The sequence below is a fragment of the Ursus maritimus genome, unplaced genomic scaffold (genome assembly GCF_017311325.1).
Source record: "Ursus maritimus isolate PB19 unplaced genomic scaffold, ASM1731132v1 scaffold_11, whole genome shotgun sequence".
NCBI lineage: Eukaryota > Metazoa > Chordata > Mammalia > Carnivora > Ursidae > Ursus > Ursus maritimus.
The window spans coordinates 69,798,464-69,813,361 of NW_024423453.1; the positions used below are offsets into that span (position 1 = coordinate 69,798,464).

Sequence of the window (14,898 nt, forward strand, 5' to 3'; positions counted from 1 at the left end):
GGGGGGGGGGGGGGGGGGGGGGGGGGGGGGGGGGGGGACGGCTGTCTTGAGAGGCCTGGTAAAGCCACAGAACCAAGGAAGATGGATGGATCCAGTAGGTCAGAAGGAGGCCGTGGCTGTTAGCCCGGCTGGCCTTTGTTTTCCCTGTAAGTTGAGGCTTGGGGGCTGGAGGAGCGCAAGGCAGCGGCAGCGGAAGCGCCGGAAGGGACTAAGAGCACGGCGCCTTGGGTGCTGCTTTGTGCGTAAGCTCACCTCCTCTCCTGTGAGTCCGTAGTTCAGATTCCGGTCAGTGAATCATTCTGCCTCCCGCCTACCCCCACCCCGAATCTTCCTTAATTTCTACCTATTTGATGAGCTGGTATTTTGGGGTCACTGATTGGCTTTTCGATAGAGAGCACTAACTAGTGCCAGACTGTTACCATCTCTTAAATTAGGCCTACATCTCTGACAGCCTGAAACTGACTTAGAAGCGTGGTGCTCAGAATAAGACCTTCTCACGGCTTCAGTGCAAGGTTCCTGTACCAGATTATGTGTGGTTGGTAAAAGAACATAGATGTCTTCTTGGATTGTGCCATCTTTGTGACTTTTCTCACTTTCTGGAACAGGACGTCTCTAACTCCAGGAGGACCCCATTATTTCTGTAAAGGTTGTGTGAGGACTGACTCCTAGAACGTTGCCTGATCTCTCGTCCGTCAGCATGGGGAGGTGAGTGATGGTGTCTCATCACGAGCACTTGTAAAACCCGAGGTTCTGGTACCACAGGAACAGATCTTGAAAGGAAAAAAAATTCCAAATTCCAAGTGAAAAGTGTTCAGAGTGATGCTCCACTTCTGTTTCATGCCTTTGTTCTTGCCGGCCTCACTGGGCACCTGGTACAGAAAGTGTCATGCCAGGTGCATTCTGCAGGGGTTGGCGTAGCTTACTGGGAAGGACAGGGGTGTTGGAATCTGTGAGGGCTTGTATTAAGCATAGGATAACTGTCTGGAAGCCTCAGGGGAGTGGCAGGGGATGACACATTCTGTGGAGTGGCCCAAGGGCCCACATGGAGACTAGATACTGCAGGTGGAAAACTGCATTGGGTTAGCAGCATATCTCCCCCTTCTGTGAGGTATTTTAGTCCAGGAAGCACTCTTTAAAGGGAAGAGTGTAGAAATTAACCACAAAACAATAACATTTATTCTAAAAGCAGGTTGTTTTAAGCCTAATAATAATAATCTCTTATTCCTAACATAAATGGAGAAGAAAAGAGTTTATTTGCAAAAATATCTCAGAAATAATTCTAAAAACACAGGACATACAAAACTCATTTATTGACTTTATTATGGAGACGTTAAAGATACTGCTTTTCTCCCATTTTCTCACTCATCAGGGAGTTGCCTTGGGATTCAGGGTTAAGAAAATCCTCCTCCTGAGCTGTTTTTATGTTTCTAATCTAATGGGCAAAGTTTTGGCCTCTAGGCCACCTTTACAGGCCTATCTTATTACATGTATTTCTTTGTACGGAGTTGTTTTTTGGTCTCATCATCCTTAAACCTGAGTTCATTACAGATTTATATATTTATCATATCGAACTTACTCTTGTCTCTGATTTTTTTTTTTTTTTGGAACAAAGCAGGGTACAAATAATAATCTACATAATATTGTCAAGAAAGGTTAAAAAATACAGATGTGTCATAACCATCAGGGTGTAATTCTCATTCATGTTGTTTTATAATAATGAGTAAAACAGCAGAATAGCAATAGGAAAGATGCTGGCATACAGCTACCTCCCAGCAGAACGGGGGTGGCTTTAGCCAAATGTCTTAACCTTCAGATCAGTTTAGGTGAGGAGAGGCCTCTTTGGAGCAGATTTGCTTTAAAATCAGTTTTTCTGGAATTTTAGGATCGGCATCTCCTGTCTTTTTCCTGCTTCCTGGCATTTTAGCATCTCTCCAGTGGGGTGTCCTCGAATTCTGAATACCAATTTACGCCAGATTATGGTCATTAGCATCCTGGCTGCTGCTGTTTCACTTATATACTTTTCTGTTGTTATAATCCGAAATAAGTATGGGCGGCTATCCAGAGACAAGAAGTTTCAAAGGTAAGAGAAAAAAACATTTCTAGATGGGGTGCTTCATTTCACAGCTTCAAGACTTTGGGGAGTAGGTTGCAATTGAAGGAGCGTGTGGCTGTAGGAAACAGAATCTGTACTGAATACAGCATGGCAGGAAAAGTTCAACTGTTGGAAACTGTTTAATCATTAACCACCAAATCCACATCGTAAGAGGATTTAAACATAAGCTTCTTCCGTGATATCTTTTAAGCTGATTTTTCAGTTAATGTCAATAGTTTGGGAATAGTTTTGCTTCTCAGAACTTGTTTGAACTTCTTAAAAGGAGTAGTGACTGTGAATCTGATTTAGATTATCTTTATCACTATCACTCGTTTTGTTTTCTTTTGACTCTCTAATCGTTTGGCAGTTGTAAAAATGCCACTGTGAATCAGCTCAGAATTCACGGACTTGGTGTGTATTTATTGCATTTGCTCTGCTAAGGTTCAGGATGATAGTCTCTGTCTCAGTAAAAGCATGTGTTCATTTTTCTGAACAAGGTACTTGGCACGAGTTACTGACATTGAAGCTACAGACACCAATAACCCCAATGTGAACTACGGTATCGTGGTGGACTGTGGTAGCAGTGGATCTCGAATATTCGTCTATTGCTGGCCAAGGCACAATGGCAATCCTCATGATCTGTTGGATATCAGACAAATGAGGGATAAAAACCGAAAGCCAGTGGTTATGAAAATAAAACCCGGTACGTAAAACATAAATATCTGATTGGTAACCAGGTTCTGTCTTTTATTCTCTGTGAGGTCTTTCATGTTCTTCACTCCTCTTCCCGAAATCATCGCCCTGGTTCAGAGCTCACACCGGGACCTGATTGTTTCACTTTCTTTCCCCTCTTCTGTCTGTCCCACATGAGGTGACTAACTCCTTGATAAAATACCCAAACCATGTCTTTCTTGTGTCTCCTGCAGCATTTATCACAGTTTCTTACTCATGTGTCTACTCAAGTGTTTGCTAGTTGACATTAATTATGGAGGGATTTTTTTTTCCTATTTGGTAGCCATTGGTCTCTATCCCTAAAAACAGGGTAATTTTAGATAACTCGTGGATATCTGTACTCTAATACATTGGCATATATTTCTCTTTTTTCCCCTCATTTTTAAAAAGTGACCCAATATATTTCTTTTTTTTTTAAGATTTTATTTATTTATTTGAGAGAGAGAGCACGTGCGCACACATGTGGGTGGGTGGAGGGGCAGAGGGAGAGAGAGAATCTCAAGCAGGCTCTGCTGAGTGCAGAGGGAGCCCTGAGATCATGACCTGAACCCAAAACAAGAGTCATATGCTTAACTGACTGATCCACCCGGGTGCGTCCCCCAATATATTTCTAATCGTCTAGATTATTTAATAAGAGTGACTATAGAACTTTGAAGAACTGATGTTATAATGTCCAGTTTTTAAAGATATCACAGTTTCTAAGTGTGTTATGTAAAAATTGGGATTTGCTTTCTCCATTAAACAATTTAAATCAGGCGTTCTCAACCTTTTTCTGTATGTTCACCGTTTCCATGGGGATTGCCCTTCTGTTAGAAGTATTAGGAATGGAAGATGTCCAGGAGTACCTTGCAATAGGCAGTTTATGTCTTGATAGTTGATAATCACTGATCTAAACAGTGGACCACGGGATGCCTGGCTGGCTCGGTTGGAAGAACATGTGACTCTTGATCTTAGGATCATGCATTCGAGCCCCATGTTGGATGTAGAGATTACTAAAACAATAAAGTAAACTTAAAAAAATAAGACAGTGGACCACAGATCTTAATTGAGATTCAGCACTTTTATTTCATCTTGCTAGTGTGTTAAATAGTAAAATATTAAACCCAAATAATCCAAGGAACTTATCTTGTAAAATATTAGAGAATGTTGATAAAAAAATAATTAGCTTAGCTTATTTTCTTCTTTTTCAAATATGAAAATGTAAAGGAGGTTCAGTTTTAATGATAAAATACCTTTCCTCATAAAATGGTTCCTAATGACATAGACTGTGGCTCTATTATTCTTCATTGATTAATTTAGGCCCCACTTCCTTCTTCAGTCAACCCTGAACAAGTTGATCATTCTTTGATGTTTGGGCAGGTGGGCACCAGCATATTGCTCAGAAAATCCAAAATGTCTACCTCGTTTCTTAGGTTAAAGAGAGGGAACTTAATCTCAGCCTCTCATATAAGCATGATTTTGATAACAAAGTACATTTCCATGAACAAAAATCATCTTTTTTTAATAAGTCTTAATGAATGACTATGAATTTTTAGTTTTCTGTTATCCCATTCCTTAAATTTTTTTTTTTTTTAAGATTTTATTTATTTATTTGACAGAGACAGCCCACGAGAGAGGGAACACAAGCAGGGGGAGTGGGAGAGGAAGAAGCAGGCTCCCAGCGGAAGAGCCTGATGTAGGGCTCGATCCCAGAATGCTGGGTTCACGCCCTGAGCCGAAGGCAGGTGCTTAACGACTGCACCACTCAGGCGCCCCCCATTCCTTAAATTTTGATGTACTCCTAATGTAGAAACATTTTCAGGGTTAAAGTAATGTTGATCAAATAAAAAATTCACCAGAAGATTGAAAAATAAAGCTCTGTAAAGCACACTGCATTTCATCTAGCTTCACTTACCAGGTTCCATCAGTGATTAAACTGCTCACTTGAAATAAGATAAAATCTTTCATGCCTTGGAGTCGTCCTTTGGGACATCATCCCAAGCTTAACATGGTTCTTTCTGATGCTACAGAAAGTGTTGGAAGTAGAAATTCAAGTACCTTTTTATGGCACTTCTCGGTCCTGAAGCAGGGACTCTCACGTACAGCATTTCATCAAAGTTCTCGAAATTTTCTTACTTAATAGATTATGGGTATGTTGGGGCTTGGTGTCTGTCGAAGCAGCATTGTATGTGGAGTTAAAAAAAAAATCTGGCTTTTGGTCTGTTCTTTGCTGATTGCTCTGACAAATCACTTAATCTTTCTGGATCCACAGTTTCCTAATCTGTGAAATGAGAAATTTTTGGACTAAAATTTAAAGCCAGGGAGATACCCTTTGCATAGGGAGTGGTCGAGGGATCGCCAAGACTGGACGTAGGATGTGCTGCATCAGGCTGCCAGAGGGATGAGGAGAAGTGAAATAATGTGAAAGGAAGCAGGGAGAGGTGATCCATGACACCCAGAACACACATTGGGAGAGGGAGAGGGGTTTTAACCAGAATCCTGGCTTGGGCTGCTGGTTGGCTAATGATGGTGGTCACTGGAGTCGGTAACAAGCAGTAAGAGTAGATTTGTAGTGGAAGTTGAGTTCAGGTTTGTATATGTATATATGTTGAGTTTGGGGGTCTGTGAGGAAAATCACCTGGCCGTGTCTAGGGGACAGTTCCCTCTTACTGATCTGGAGGTTGGGAACGCAATCTGGTGGCTGCTGGTGAGATTTGGAGATTGGAGACACAGAGATGGTGGTGGTAGCCAAAGGAGTGAGTGAGCTTGCCTGAACAAAGTGGGAACACGTTCTGGCGGGCAGGTGTGTGAGCTCACGTGCTGTCGATCCCAGCGTCTGACACATAGTAGTTGCGCAATTGGGCCTCAGTGTTTTGGAAACTGAGAAGAGAGCGTAAGACTGAACATTTGGTACCACCAGCACATAAGGAAGAGAGACTGTGGAAGTTGTCGCTAGAGGGCTAGGGAAAAACTAGGAGAGTGTGGTGTATAGCCAGAATTTCTCTCAAATGAGCCACATTGAAGAAACATAACTTAATAGTTAACTATCAGCTTGTTAACAGAAGTATCCTTTTTTCCTGTAGGCATTTCAGAATTTGCTACCTCTCCAGAGAAAGTCAGTGATTACATTTCCCCACTCTTGAACTTTGCTGCAGAGCATGTCCCACGGGCAAAACACAAAGAGACGCCTCTCTACATTCTCTGCACAGCTGGAATGAGAATCCTTCCTGAAAGGTGATCTTCCTCTTGGGGGCCGGGGAGGCCAGGCCAGGGCGGGGGGTCCATGGTGGTGGCGGTGGTGGTGGTGTATTCCCCCCCCTTCCTGTCCCTTTGCCTTCTCTTCCTCCTCTTCCATTACCATCACCAAAAGGAAGACAGTAAAAATTCTTTATTCAAATTTGGAATAGTACCAGAACTATTCCCTTAGCCCTAACTCACCAAAAATCTTTTCATGTTGTTTATTACTTTAAATAGTAAACTATAACATAAACAGTAAACTATAACCTATAAAGTGGTCATAAAAAACCCTGATTTTCTATGTTATTAATTTAAGGATTGCAGTTGTAGTTTTACATCTGGGAATCACGGAATTCACACAACTCATGAAATTCCTTCCTTAAATAGTTTTATTCAGTGAATTACTTTGGCTTTAAAGTTTACTGTTTTCATACAAGATATACCAGAGCCATAGTTTTTGTTTTGTTTTGTTTTGCTTTTTCTCTTTTTAAAACAGAAAAATGTAGGGTCCATTTTGATGTGTCAATTTTGGGGTTGTCTTGCAGCCAGCAGAAAGCCATCCTGGAGGACCTGCTGACTGATATCCCTGTACACTTTGACTTTCTGTTTTCTGACTCTCATGCAGAAGTCATTTCAGGGAAACAAGAAGGTTGGTATATTGGTCTTCAACTTGAAATTTGGGAAGTTATTCCTTTAAATCCTCCCCATTTTTCCCAGTGTACACTTTATTAAATTACTTTTACTATCTTAAAATTTGGGAAATCATAGCCTTGAAATATTATTTTTAAATGGCAAGATTTTTCTTATATGACTGGTCGTTATTATCCAAACATTAAGCCATTAGAAAAATAGCTTCGTTTGTCTTTACTGCATCTAGGAAACATGCATTGGATTCATTTTGATAGAAAAGGTTTGTGTTCCTTGCCTGAGGTATACAGCTTTTTGGAATCATGATAGTTACTGTGTTATTGGAGCCTACTTTTGATTTATTTGCTACAAAGGGGAAATTATTCTTGACTTTGATACACTGAGAAAATATTAGTTCTGTTTTCAAGTAAATGATTCTGCTTGAGAATGAAGTGACAAATCAGTGAAATATTCTTTGGGGAGTAGTTTGCTAGAAATGGAGAACAAAAGCATTTATTTCAAAATCATCTATCATTTCAGCAGATACCTCCTCTATCAAAGGCACTGTAGAAAATACAAACTGGGTGAAATTCAGATATTGCCATTGAGCTGTTTACAGACAAGTGAGGTACACAGTTAGCTGTCATATGAGGTGGAGTCTTAGGTGCCATAAGGAAGGTAAGGAAAAAGTACCATGGGAGTTTGAAAAAGGGAGATTTTTTTTCTTGGCTAGGGACATCATGGAGCAAGTGGCAGTTTAAACTGTGCCCCAGGGGATAGTCAGTTATAAGCATGCTGGAGCATGGTAAGGGTGGGGCTCTGAGCGAGGGATAGGAAGTACATTCCAAGCAGAAGAAATGATTTGAGTCAGTGTAGGTTAGAAAAGCTGCACTGTGGACAGGGGAACAAAAGTAGTTTGAGTGGCTTATGGCCCCTTTGAAAGGTGGTAGTAATATGAAAAGTTGGACAGGTCTTGGTGATGTCAGTGTCATGGCAGCATGAGTTGTTCCTTTTTTCTCTCCCTTTTGATTTAAAACTAATCAGACATCCATAACTCAGAAAAAGCAGCTCTGCAGGGGATACCCAACAGATCTATCCATCTGCAAATGGGTGGCTTGAACCTCAGAGGAGCCTATGGAGCCAGGCAAGTGGCGGCAGTGGCACCAGTGGTCCAACAAGATTTTTCTAGCAGAGGAGGTGGAGGGTGAAGGTGGTGCATTAGGGGTTTACCCGACAGCGCATGCCAGTGATCTCTCCGAGCAGAGATCGCGGTGACTGAGAGGAGGGAAAGGAAGAGGAGGAAGGCACAGAGAACTGAAGGAATGTGTTTCCTGCTGTCTGCCCCCAGGATTCTGGCAAGAGGATCACCCATGGACCTCTGGGAACCCCCCCCCCCACTCCCACTTGATCCCCTAACAGGCTGTGGGCACATTCAAAGCCCCAAGTACTAAGCACTCACCTCCACCAACTCTGTGGTCACCCTTTTTTAAAATTACCAACGTATTGAACTGTTAGAATCAAAGTAAAAAAAGCCATACCTAAATAAGAAAGGTGTCCACGGCTTGAAATGCAGCAGAAAGAGCACTTTTTATCAAACACTGAAAGATCATGTTAATATGGTATCACAAAAAGAACATGGCAGTTTTCCAATAATTGAGCCCAAAGACATGGAATATTTAAATCTAACTGATAAAGAATTTAAAATACTGTTATAAAGAAATTCAATGAGCTATAAGAAAACTCAAGCAAATACAGTGATCTCAGGAATAGAATTAATGATCAGAAGGAGTACTTTACTGAAGAGATTAAACTTCTAAAAAACCAAACATTCTGGAGCTGAAGAATTCAATACATGAGATGAAGAATGCACTAGAATGCATTGGAAATAGAGCAGATGGAGGAGAGAATAAGCAAGCTTGAGGACAGGAATATAGAAATGTTTCCCGTAGAAAGAGGAGCAAGAACTAAGATTTTTAAAAAGTGAAGAAACCCTATGAGAACTATCAGACTCCTTTAGAAGAGCCAACATAAGATTAGAGGGTATCCCAGAAGGAGAAGAAAGCATATTTAAAGAGGTAATAGAGAACTTCCCAAACCCAGGGAAGGAACTGGATATGCAAGTCTATGAAGCTAATAGACCACCTTATTTAACTCAGTGCAAAAAGACCTTCTCTAAGACACATTACATTAAAACTGTCAACGGTCAGTGATAAATTATTTTGAAGGAAGCTAGGGTAAAAAAAGACAGTAACCTACAAAAGAAGTCCCGTCAGAGTATCAGCAGATTTCTTAGCGGAAACTCTACAGGCTAGGAGAGAGTGGAATGACACTTTAAAGTATTGAAAAATACAAATTGCCAGCTGAGAATACTCTATCTGACAAAGTTATCCTTCGGATATAAAGGCGAAACAAAGGCTTTCCCAGACGGAAGCCAAGGGGGTTCACCACCCCCATACAACTTAGAAGAAATGTTGAAATGAAAAGCTGAAATGAAATGAGGAAGGTACACAAAAGTCTCATTAAGGTGATAAATAGAAAAACTAACTTTTTTTTTGGAATAATATATATTAAACAAGTAAAAAGGCTAAAGGAAAAAGCATTAAAAGTAACTGTAGCTACTACAACTTGGTCACAACATCACAGCATAAAAAAATAATTTGTGACATCAAAAATATAAAAGGGGAAGAGTAAAAGGATGGAAACTTTATAGGCGAACAAAGATAAATTGGTATCAGTAGAAAAAGGACTGTTCTACCTATGAGATGTTTTATGTAAATCTCATGGTAACCACAGAGCAACATCAGAGCAGAGAGACACGGAACATAAAAAAAGGGGAAGCTAAGCAAACTGTGGAAACCTTGGAAAACCACAAACTTACAAAGGTAGACATTAACAGAAGGAAGAAAACAAGGGAGAGACAAAATAACCAGAAGGCAAAACATAAAATGGCAGTAGTAAATCCTTACATATCAGTAATCACCCTAAATGTAAACAGATTGAACTTACTAATCAAAAGTCAGAATGGCTGGATAGATTAAAAAAAAACAAGACCCAACTATATGCCACCTATGGGAGACTCAGCTCTGAAGACACACATACACTCAAAGTAAAAGGATGGCAGACAGTATTCCAAGCAGTGAAAACCAAAAGAAGGCAGACATAGCCATATTTATATCAGACAAAGTGGACTGGAAGGCTAAAGGGGTAACAAGAGATAAAGAAGGTCATTTTATGATGATAAACAGGCCAATACATGAGGAAGATAAAACATAAGTATATATGCTCCCAACACCCTGCCATTGAGATGTATTAAGCAAATACAGGTCTTAAGGGAGAAATAGAGAACAATACAATAATAGTAGGGGACTTCAGAATCCCACTATCAGCAATGGATGAATCATCCAGACAGAAAATCAACAAGGAAAAACATTGGAATTGAACCACATGTTAGCACAAATGGACTTAACAGATAAATACAGGACATTCCATCCAATAGCAGAATACACATCTTTTCAAGTGTACATGGAACATTCTCCAGGTTAGATCATACGACAAGACACAGAGGAAGTCTTAGCAAGTTTAAGAAGATTGAAATCCTGGCAACCATCATTTCTGAACACAATGGTATGAAACTAGAAATCAAGAGGAAGGTGAGAAAATCTACAAATATTTGGAAATTAAATAGCACACTTCTAAGCCAGTGGGTCAAAGAAGAATTCAAAAGGAAATTAAAAAATTAAATGAAAATGGAAATAGAACATAGCAAATATTGCAGGATGTAGCAAGAGCGGTTCTAAGAAGAAAATTTATAGCAATAAAGGCATATATTAAGAAGTTAGATCTCAATTAAACAACGTAACATTATACCTCAAGGAACCAGAAGAACAAATGAAGCCCAAAGTTAGCAGAAGGAAGGAAATAATAAAGATCAGAGTGGACGACATAAAATAAAAATCATGTGATCATCTCAAAAAAAATCATAGAAAAAGAACTTGACAAAATATAACATCCTTTCATGTTAAAAATCCTTAACAGAGTGGGTGTAGAAGAAACATACCTCAACATAATAAAAGACATATATAACAAACTCACAACTAACATTAGATTCAATGGAGAGAAATTGAAAGCGTTTCCTTTAAGGTCAGGAATAAGACAAGGATGCCTACTTTCATCACTCCTATTCAATATGGTACTGGAAGTCTTAGCTAGAGTAATTAGGCAAGACAAAAGGCATCCAGATCAGAAAGGAAAAAGTAAAATTGTCATTATCTACTGATAATATAATCTTATGTATAGAAAATCCTAAAGAGTCAGTAAAAAAAGCTGTCAATCATTGAATTAATCAACAGTTTCAATAAAGTGGCAAGATACAAAATCCACATACAGAAATCAGTTGCATTCCTGTACACTAATGATGAAGCATCTGAAAAAGAAATAAAGAAAATTAGCTCATTCACAGTGGCATCAAAATCAATAAAATAAGAATGAACTTAACCAAGGAAGTGGAAGATCTTTACAATAAAAACTACAAGACTTGACTGAAAGAAATAGAGGAAGACAATTGAAAGACAACCCATGTTCATGGACCAGAAGAATTAATTTTGTTAAAATTGCCATACTACTCAAAGCCATCTACAGATTTAATGCAATCCCCATCAAAATACGAAAAGCATTCTTCATAGACATAGAAGAAACAGTCCTAAAATTTGTGTGGAATCACAAAAGACCCCTAATAGCCAAAACAATCCTGAGAAAAAAGGACAAAGCTGGAGGTATCATGCTTCAATTTCAAACCATTCTACAAATCAATGTTAATAAAAACAATATGGTACTGGCACAAAAAAGGACCCGTCGACCAGTGGAACAGAATAGAGAGCTAGAATTAAATCGCAGCTTATATCACCAACTAATACTCAACAAGGGAGACAAGAACACCCAATGGGGGAAAGATAGTCTCTTCAACAAATGGTGCTGGGAAAACCGAAGAAACACATGCTAAACAGTGAAACTGGACCCCTAACTCCCATCACTTGCAAAAACTAATTCAAAAAGGATCGGAGAGTAAACATAAGACCTGATACCGTAAACTCTTAAAAGAAAATATAGGGAGGAAGCTCATCAATATTAGTCATGACAATGATTTTTTTAGGCATGACACCAACAGCACAAATAACAAAAGCAAAAACCAACAAATAGGACTATGTCAAACTCAAAAGCTTCTGCACAGTAAAAGAAATAACAAAATGAAAAAACAGCCTACACAATGGGAGAAAATTTTTGTAAGCTGTATGTTGTATAAGGGGTTAATATCCAAAATATAAAAAGATCTCATATGACTTTAAAAAATTAAGAGACAATTTGATTAAAAACTGAATAGACATGGGGTGTCTGGGTGGCTCAGTCAGTTGAGCATCAGATCTTGAATTCAGCTCAGGTCATGATCTCAGGGTCTTGAGATCGAGCCCCACATTGGGCTCTGTGCTCAGCAGGAGTCTGCTTGAGATTCTCCCTTTCCCCCTCCCCCCACACTCGCTCACTCTCTCTCAAATAAATTAAAAAAAAAAAAACAACAGACATTTTCCAAAGACATCAAAATGGCCAACGCACATAAAAAGAAGCTCAGCTCCACTAATCATCAAGGAAATTTAAATCAAAACCACAATGAGGTTTTATCTCATACCTGTTAGAATGGCTGTCATCGAGAAGAGAAGATAGCAGGTGTGGCAAGAATGTGGTGGAAAGGCCTTATACATTGTAGGTGGGAATGTAAATTGGTCCAGGCACCATAGAAAACAATGGAGGTTCCTCAGAAAATTGGAAATAGGTGTACCATTCAGTCCAGTTATTCCATTTCTGGGTATATACCCAAAGAGAACAAAAGCAGGATTTCAACAGGACGTTTGCACTCCTATGTTTATCGAAGCATTACAAGAACCAAAATAAACAATCCAGATGCCCATCAATGGATGAATGGTTAAAAAAAAATGTAGTACATATACACAATGGAATATTATTAAGCCACGAGAAAGGAGGATATCCTGCCGCTAGTGAGGAGATGGGCACACCTTGAGCACATTATCCTAAGTGAGATAAGACCAACAGAGAAAAGATAGTACCGTTTGATGTCACTTACTTATGGAATCTGAAAAGGTCAGACCTATTTAAAAAAACAATAAATGGTGGTTATCAGGGAATGGGGGGGTAAGATTGATAGTGTTTAAGGGTGCAAGCTTAGAACAAGTAATAAATAAGCCATTGAGTTCTAATGGGCAGTATAATGAGTATAGACAGTAATATTGTACTCTATGTAATGTGGTAAGTATCACTATAAGGGCAATCATACTACAGTGGATAGACCTATCAAAGTAACACAGTGTACACCTTAAACTTATACAATGTTACATGTCCAATTTATTCAATAAAAACAAGTTGGAGAGGTCTTGGATTGTCAGGCTGTGGAGTTTGGCCTTGTTCTGGAGGTCAGGCCAGTAGCAGAGAATAGCGTGGGTTGGAGTGCAGGAGGAGAGCAGGAAGATTGACTAGGTCTCGTGACAGCTTAAATCAAGGTGGAAATGAAAGTGGGTAAAGACTGGATAGAGGAAATGTTGTAAAAGGGGAACGAGGCTCGGCAACTGAGTGAAAGCAAGAGATGAAGGAACTGGAAGAGTCAGAGTTAATTTGTTTCTTCAACCTTGCAGTTGATAAGTTTAACTCCATAAAGTAAATACTCCATTATTTCAGAACAATTTCAAATGAAAGCTGGCACTGAGGGAATTCTATTTTTATGTACATGATAGGAAACTATAAATTTTAAAGTTGGGAGTTCTTGGAAAGCCACTAGGAAAATATAAAATACATCAGTAGGAATGCATTATTTCAAATAATGTGTCCACAGGTTGTCAGGGAGTAAAGTAAATGAGTTGTTTGCACTAACTGCGTTGATAAGAGTTGTACAAAGTATCTTAAAATTTTATCCTTCTTATCTTCCCCCTGTGAAATGTCTATAGGTGTATATGCTTGGATTGGCATTAATTTTGTCCTTGGACGATTCGAACATATTGAGGATGGTAAGTATCATGTTTCCAACCAACGTGTCTGACTGGAAATGATGGCTGTTCTGTCTACTCCCAAAGGATGAAAAAGGAGCTAAGTTTTTGTTTGGTTTTGTTTTAAAGATTTTATTTATTTATTTGTGATAGCATGAGCAGGGGGCAGAGGGAGAGGAAGAAGCAGATTCCCTGCTGAGCAGGGAGCCCAATGTGGGACTCGATCCCAGGACCATGGGATCATGACCTGAGCCGAAGGCAGATGCTTAACCAACCGAGCCACCCAGGTGCCCCAGGAGCAAAGATTTGTGACAGCTAAGTGTATAGAGTAGAGAGAGGAGCTGCTCTTTCCCACCATGAACTTGGTTTTAGGTGGGAGGAGTAGGCTGAGTTTGCCCCAATGGGCGTGAAAATGCCAGAAAAACAAGAGGACTCATCAGAGGATCCCCTTCTCCAGACTGGTTCTGTTCCAATGGCTGTTTCCTGTTCTTTGCAGATGAGGAGGCAGTTGTGGAGGTCAACATTCCTGGTAGCGAAAGCAGGGAAGCTATTCTCCGTAAAAGGACAGCCGGTATTCTGGACATGGGAGGCGTGTCAACTCAGATAGCGTACGAAGTTCCCAAAACTGTAAGCTTTGCCTCCTCACAGCAGGTTACTATCTGTACAAATTTTCTTCTGTTTGGTTTGGTTTACCTTTAACATGTCTCCATCCATTTTTGTTTTGTTTTCTGAGTCTGAACACATCTTTACTATGCTTGCTGAGGCCCTACCTTCCCAACCCAGGAGAACGGAGTCAGGAGGAAGCCACGCAAACCTCCGCTAAGCTGTTTGTGTTTGTTCATTGAAGTCAGCTGGTTTGTTTTCTGAACTGAGTGTTTTTGATTGGTATAAATTTTAGTCACATGCTTGGATTTTTGTTTCTATTTTCTCTTCAGTCACTTCTTTTTCAACAAATACTGTAAAACTTAATGTACTGGCATCATATTTCTGAAGTTATATTTGGGGAATGTACTGCGGTTTCTTCTAAGGCTCAGACAGCTTTTGACTTTCCTAGAAAGGATTGAGGTTTGTGTGCACTGCTTGCACATTTCTGAACTTAGGGTTTCCTCTGTTTTCTCCCATGCCTCTCAGAGCTCGCAGTCACTGCCTGTATTTTCCCAGTAGGCCAGGCAGCCTTGTATAAAG

General features: G+C 39.8%; 1 protein-coding gene across 3 annotated transcripts in view; it reads left to right on the plus strand.

Annotated features, from left to right (window-relative positions):
• The window catches only part of ENTPD4 (ectonucleoside triphosphate diphosphohydrolase 4), a 34,733-nt gene that overhangs the window by 10,037 nt on the left and 9,798 nt on the right, over positions 1 to 14,898 (plus strand). For 2 of the 3 annotated variants that reach the window (XM_040626498.1, XM_040626499.1), the window contains exons 2-8: positions 606 to 705; positions 1,883 to 2,080; positions 2,590 to 2,795; positions 5,887 to 6,037; positions 6,586 to 6,689; positions 13,675 to 13,734; positions 14,210 to 14,364. In XM_040626498.1, the coding sequence (XP_040482432.1) occupies positions 698 to 705; positions 1,883 to 2,080; positions 2,590 to 2,795; positions 5,887 to 6,037; positions 6,586 to 6,689; positions 13,675 to 13,734; positions 14,210 to 14,364 (882 nt within the window). In that variant the 5' untranslated portion in view covers positions 606 to 697. The remainder of the gene's footprint in view (positions 1 to 605; positions 706 to 1,882; positions 2,081 to 2,589; positions 2,796 to 5,886; positions 6,038 to 6,585; positions 6,690 to 13,674; positions 13,735 to 14,209; positions 14,365 to 14,898) is intronic. The other variant, XM_040626500.1, reaches the window with a different exon arrangement.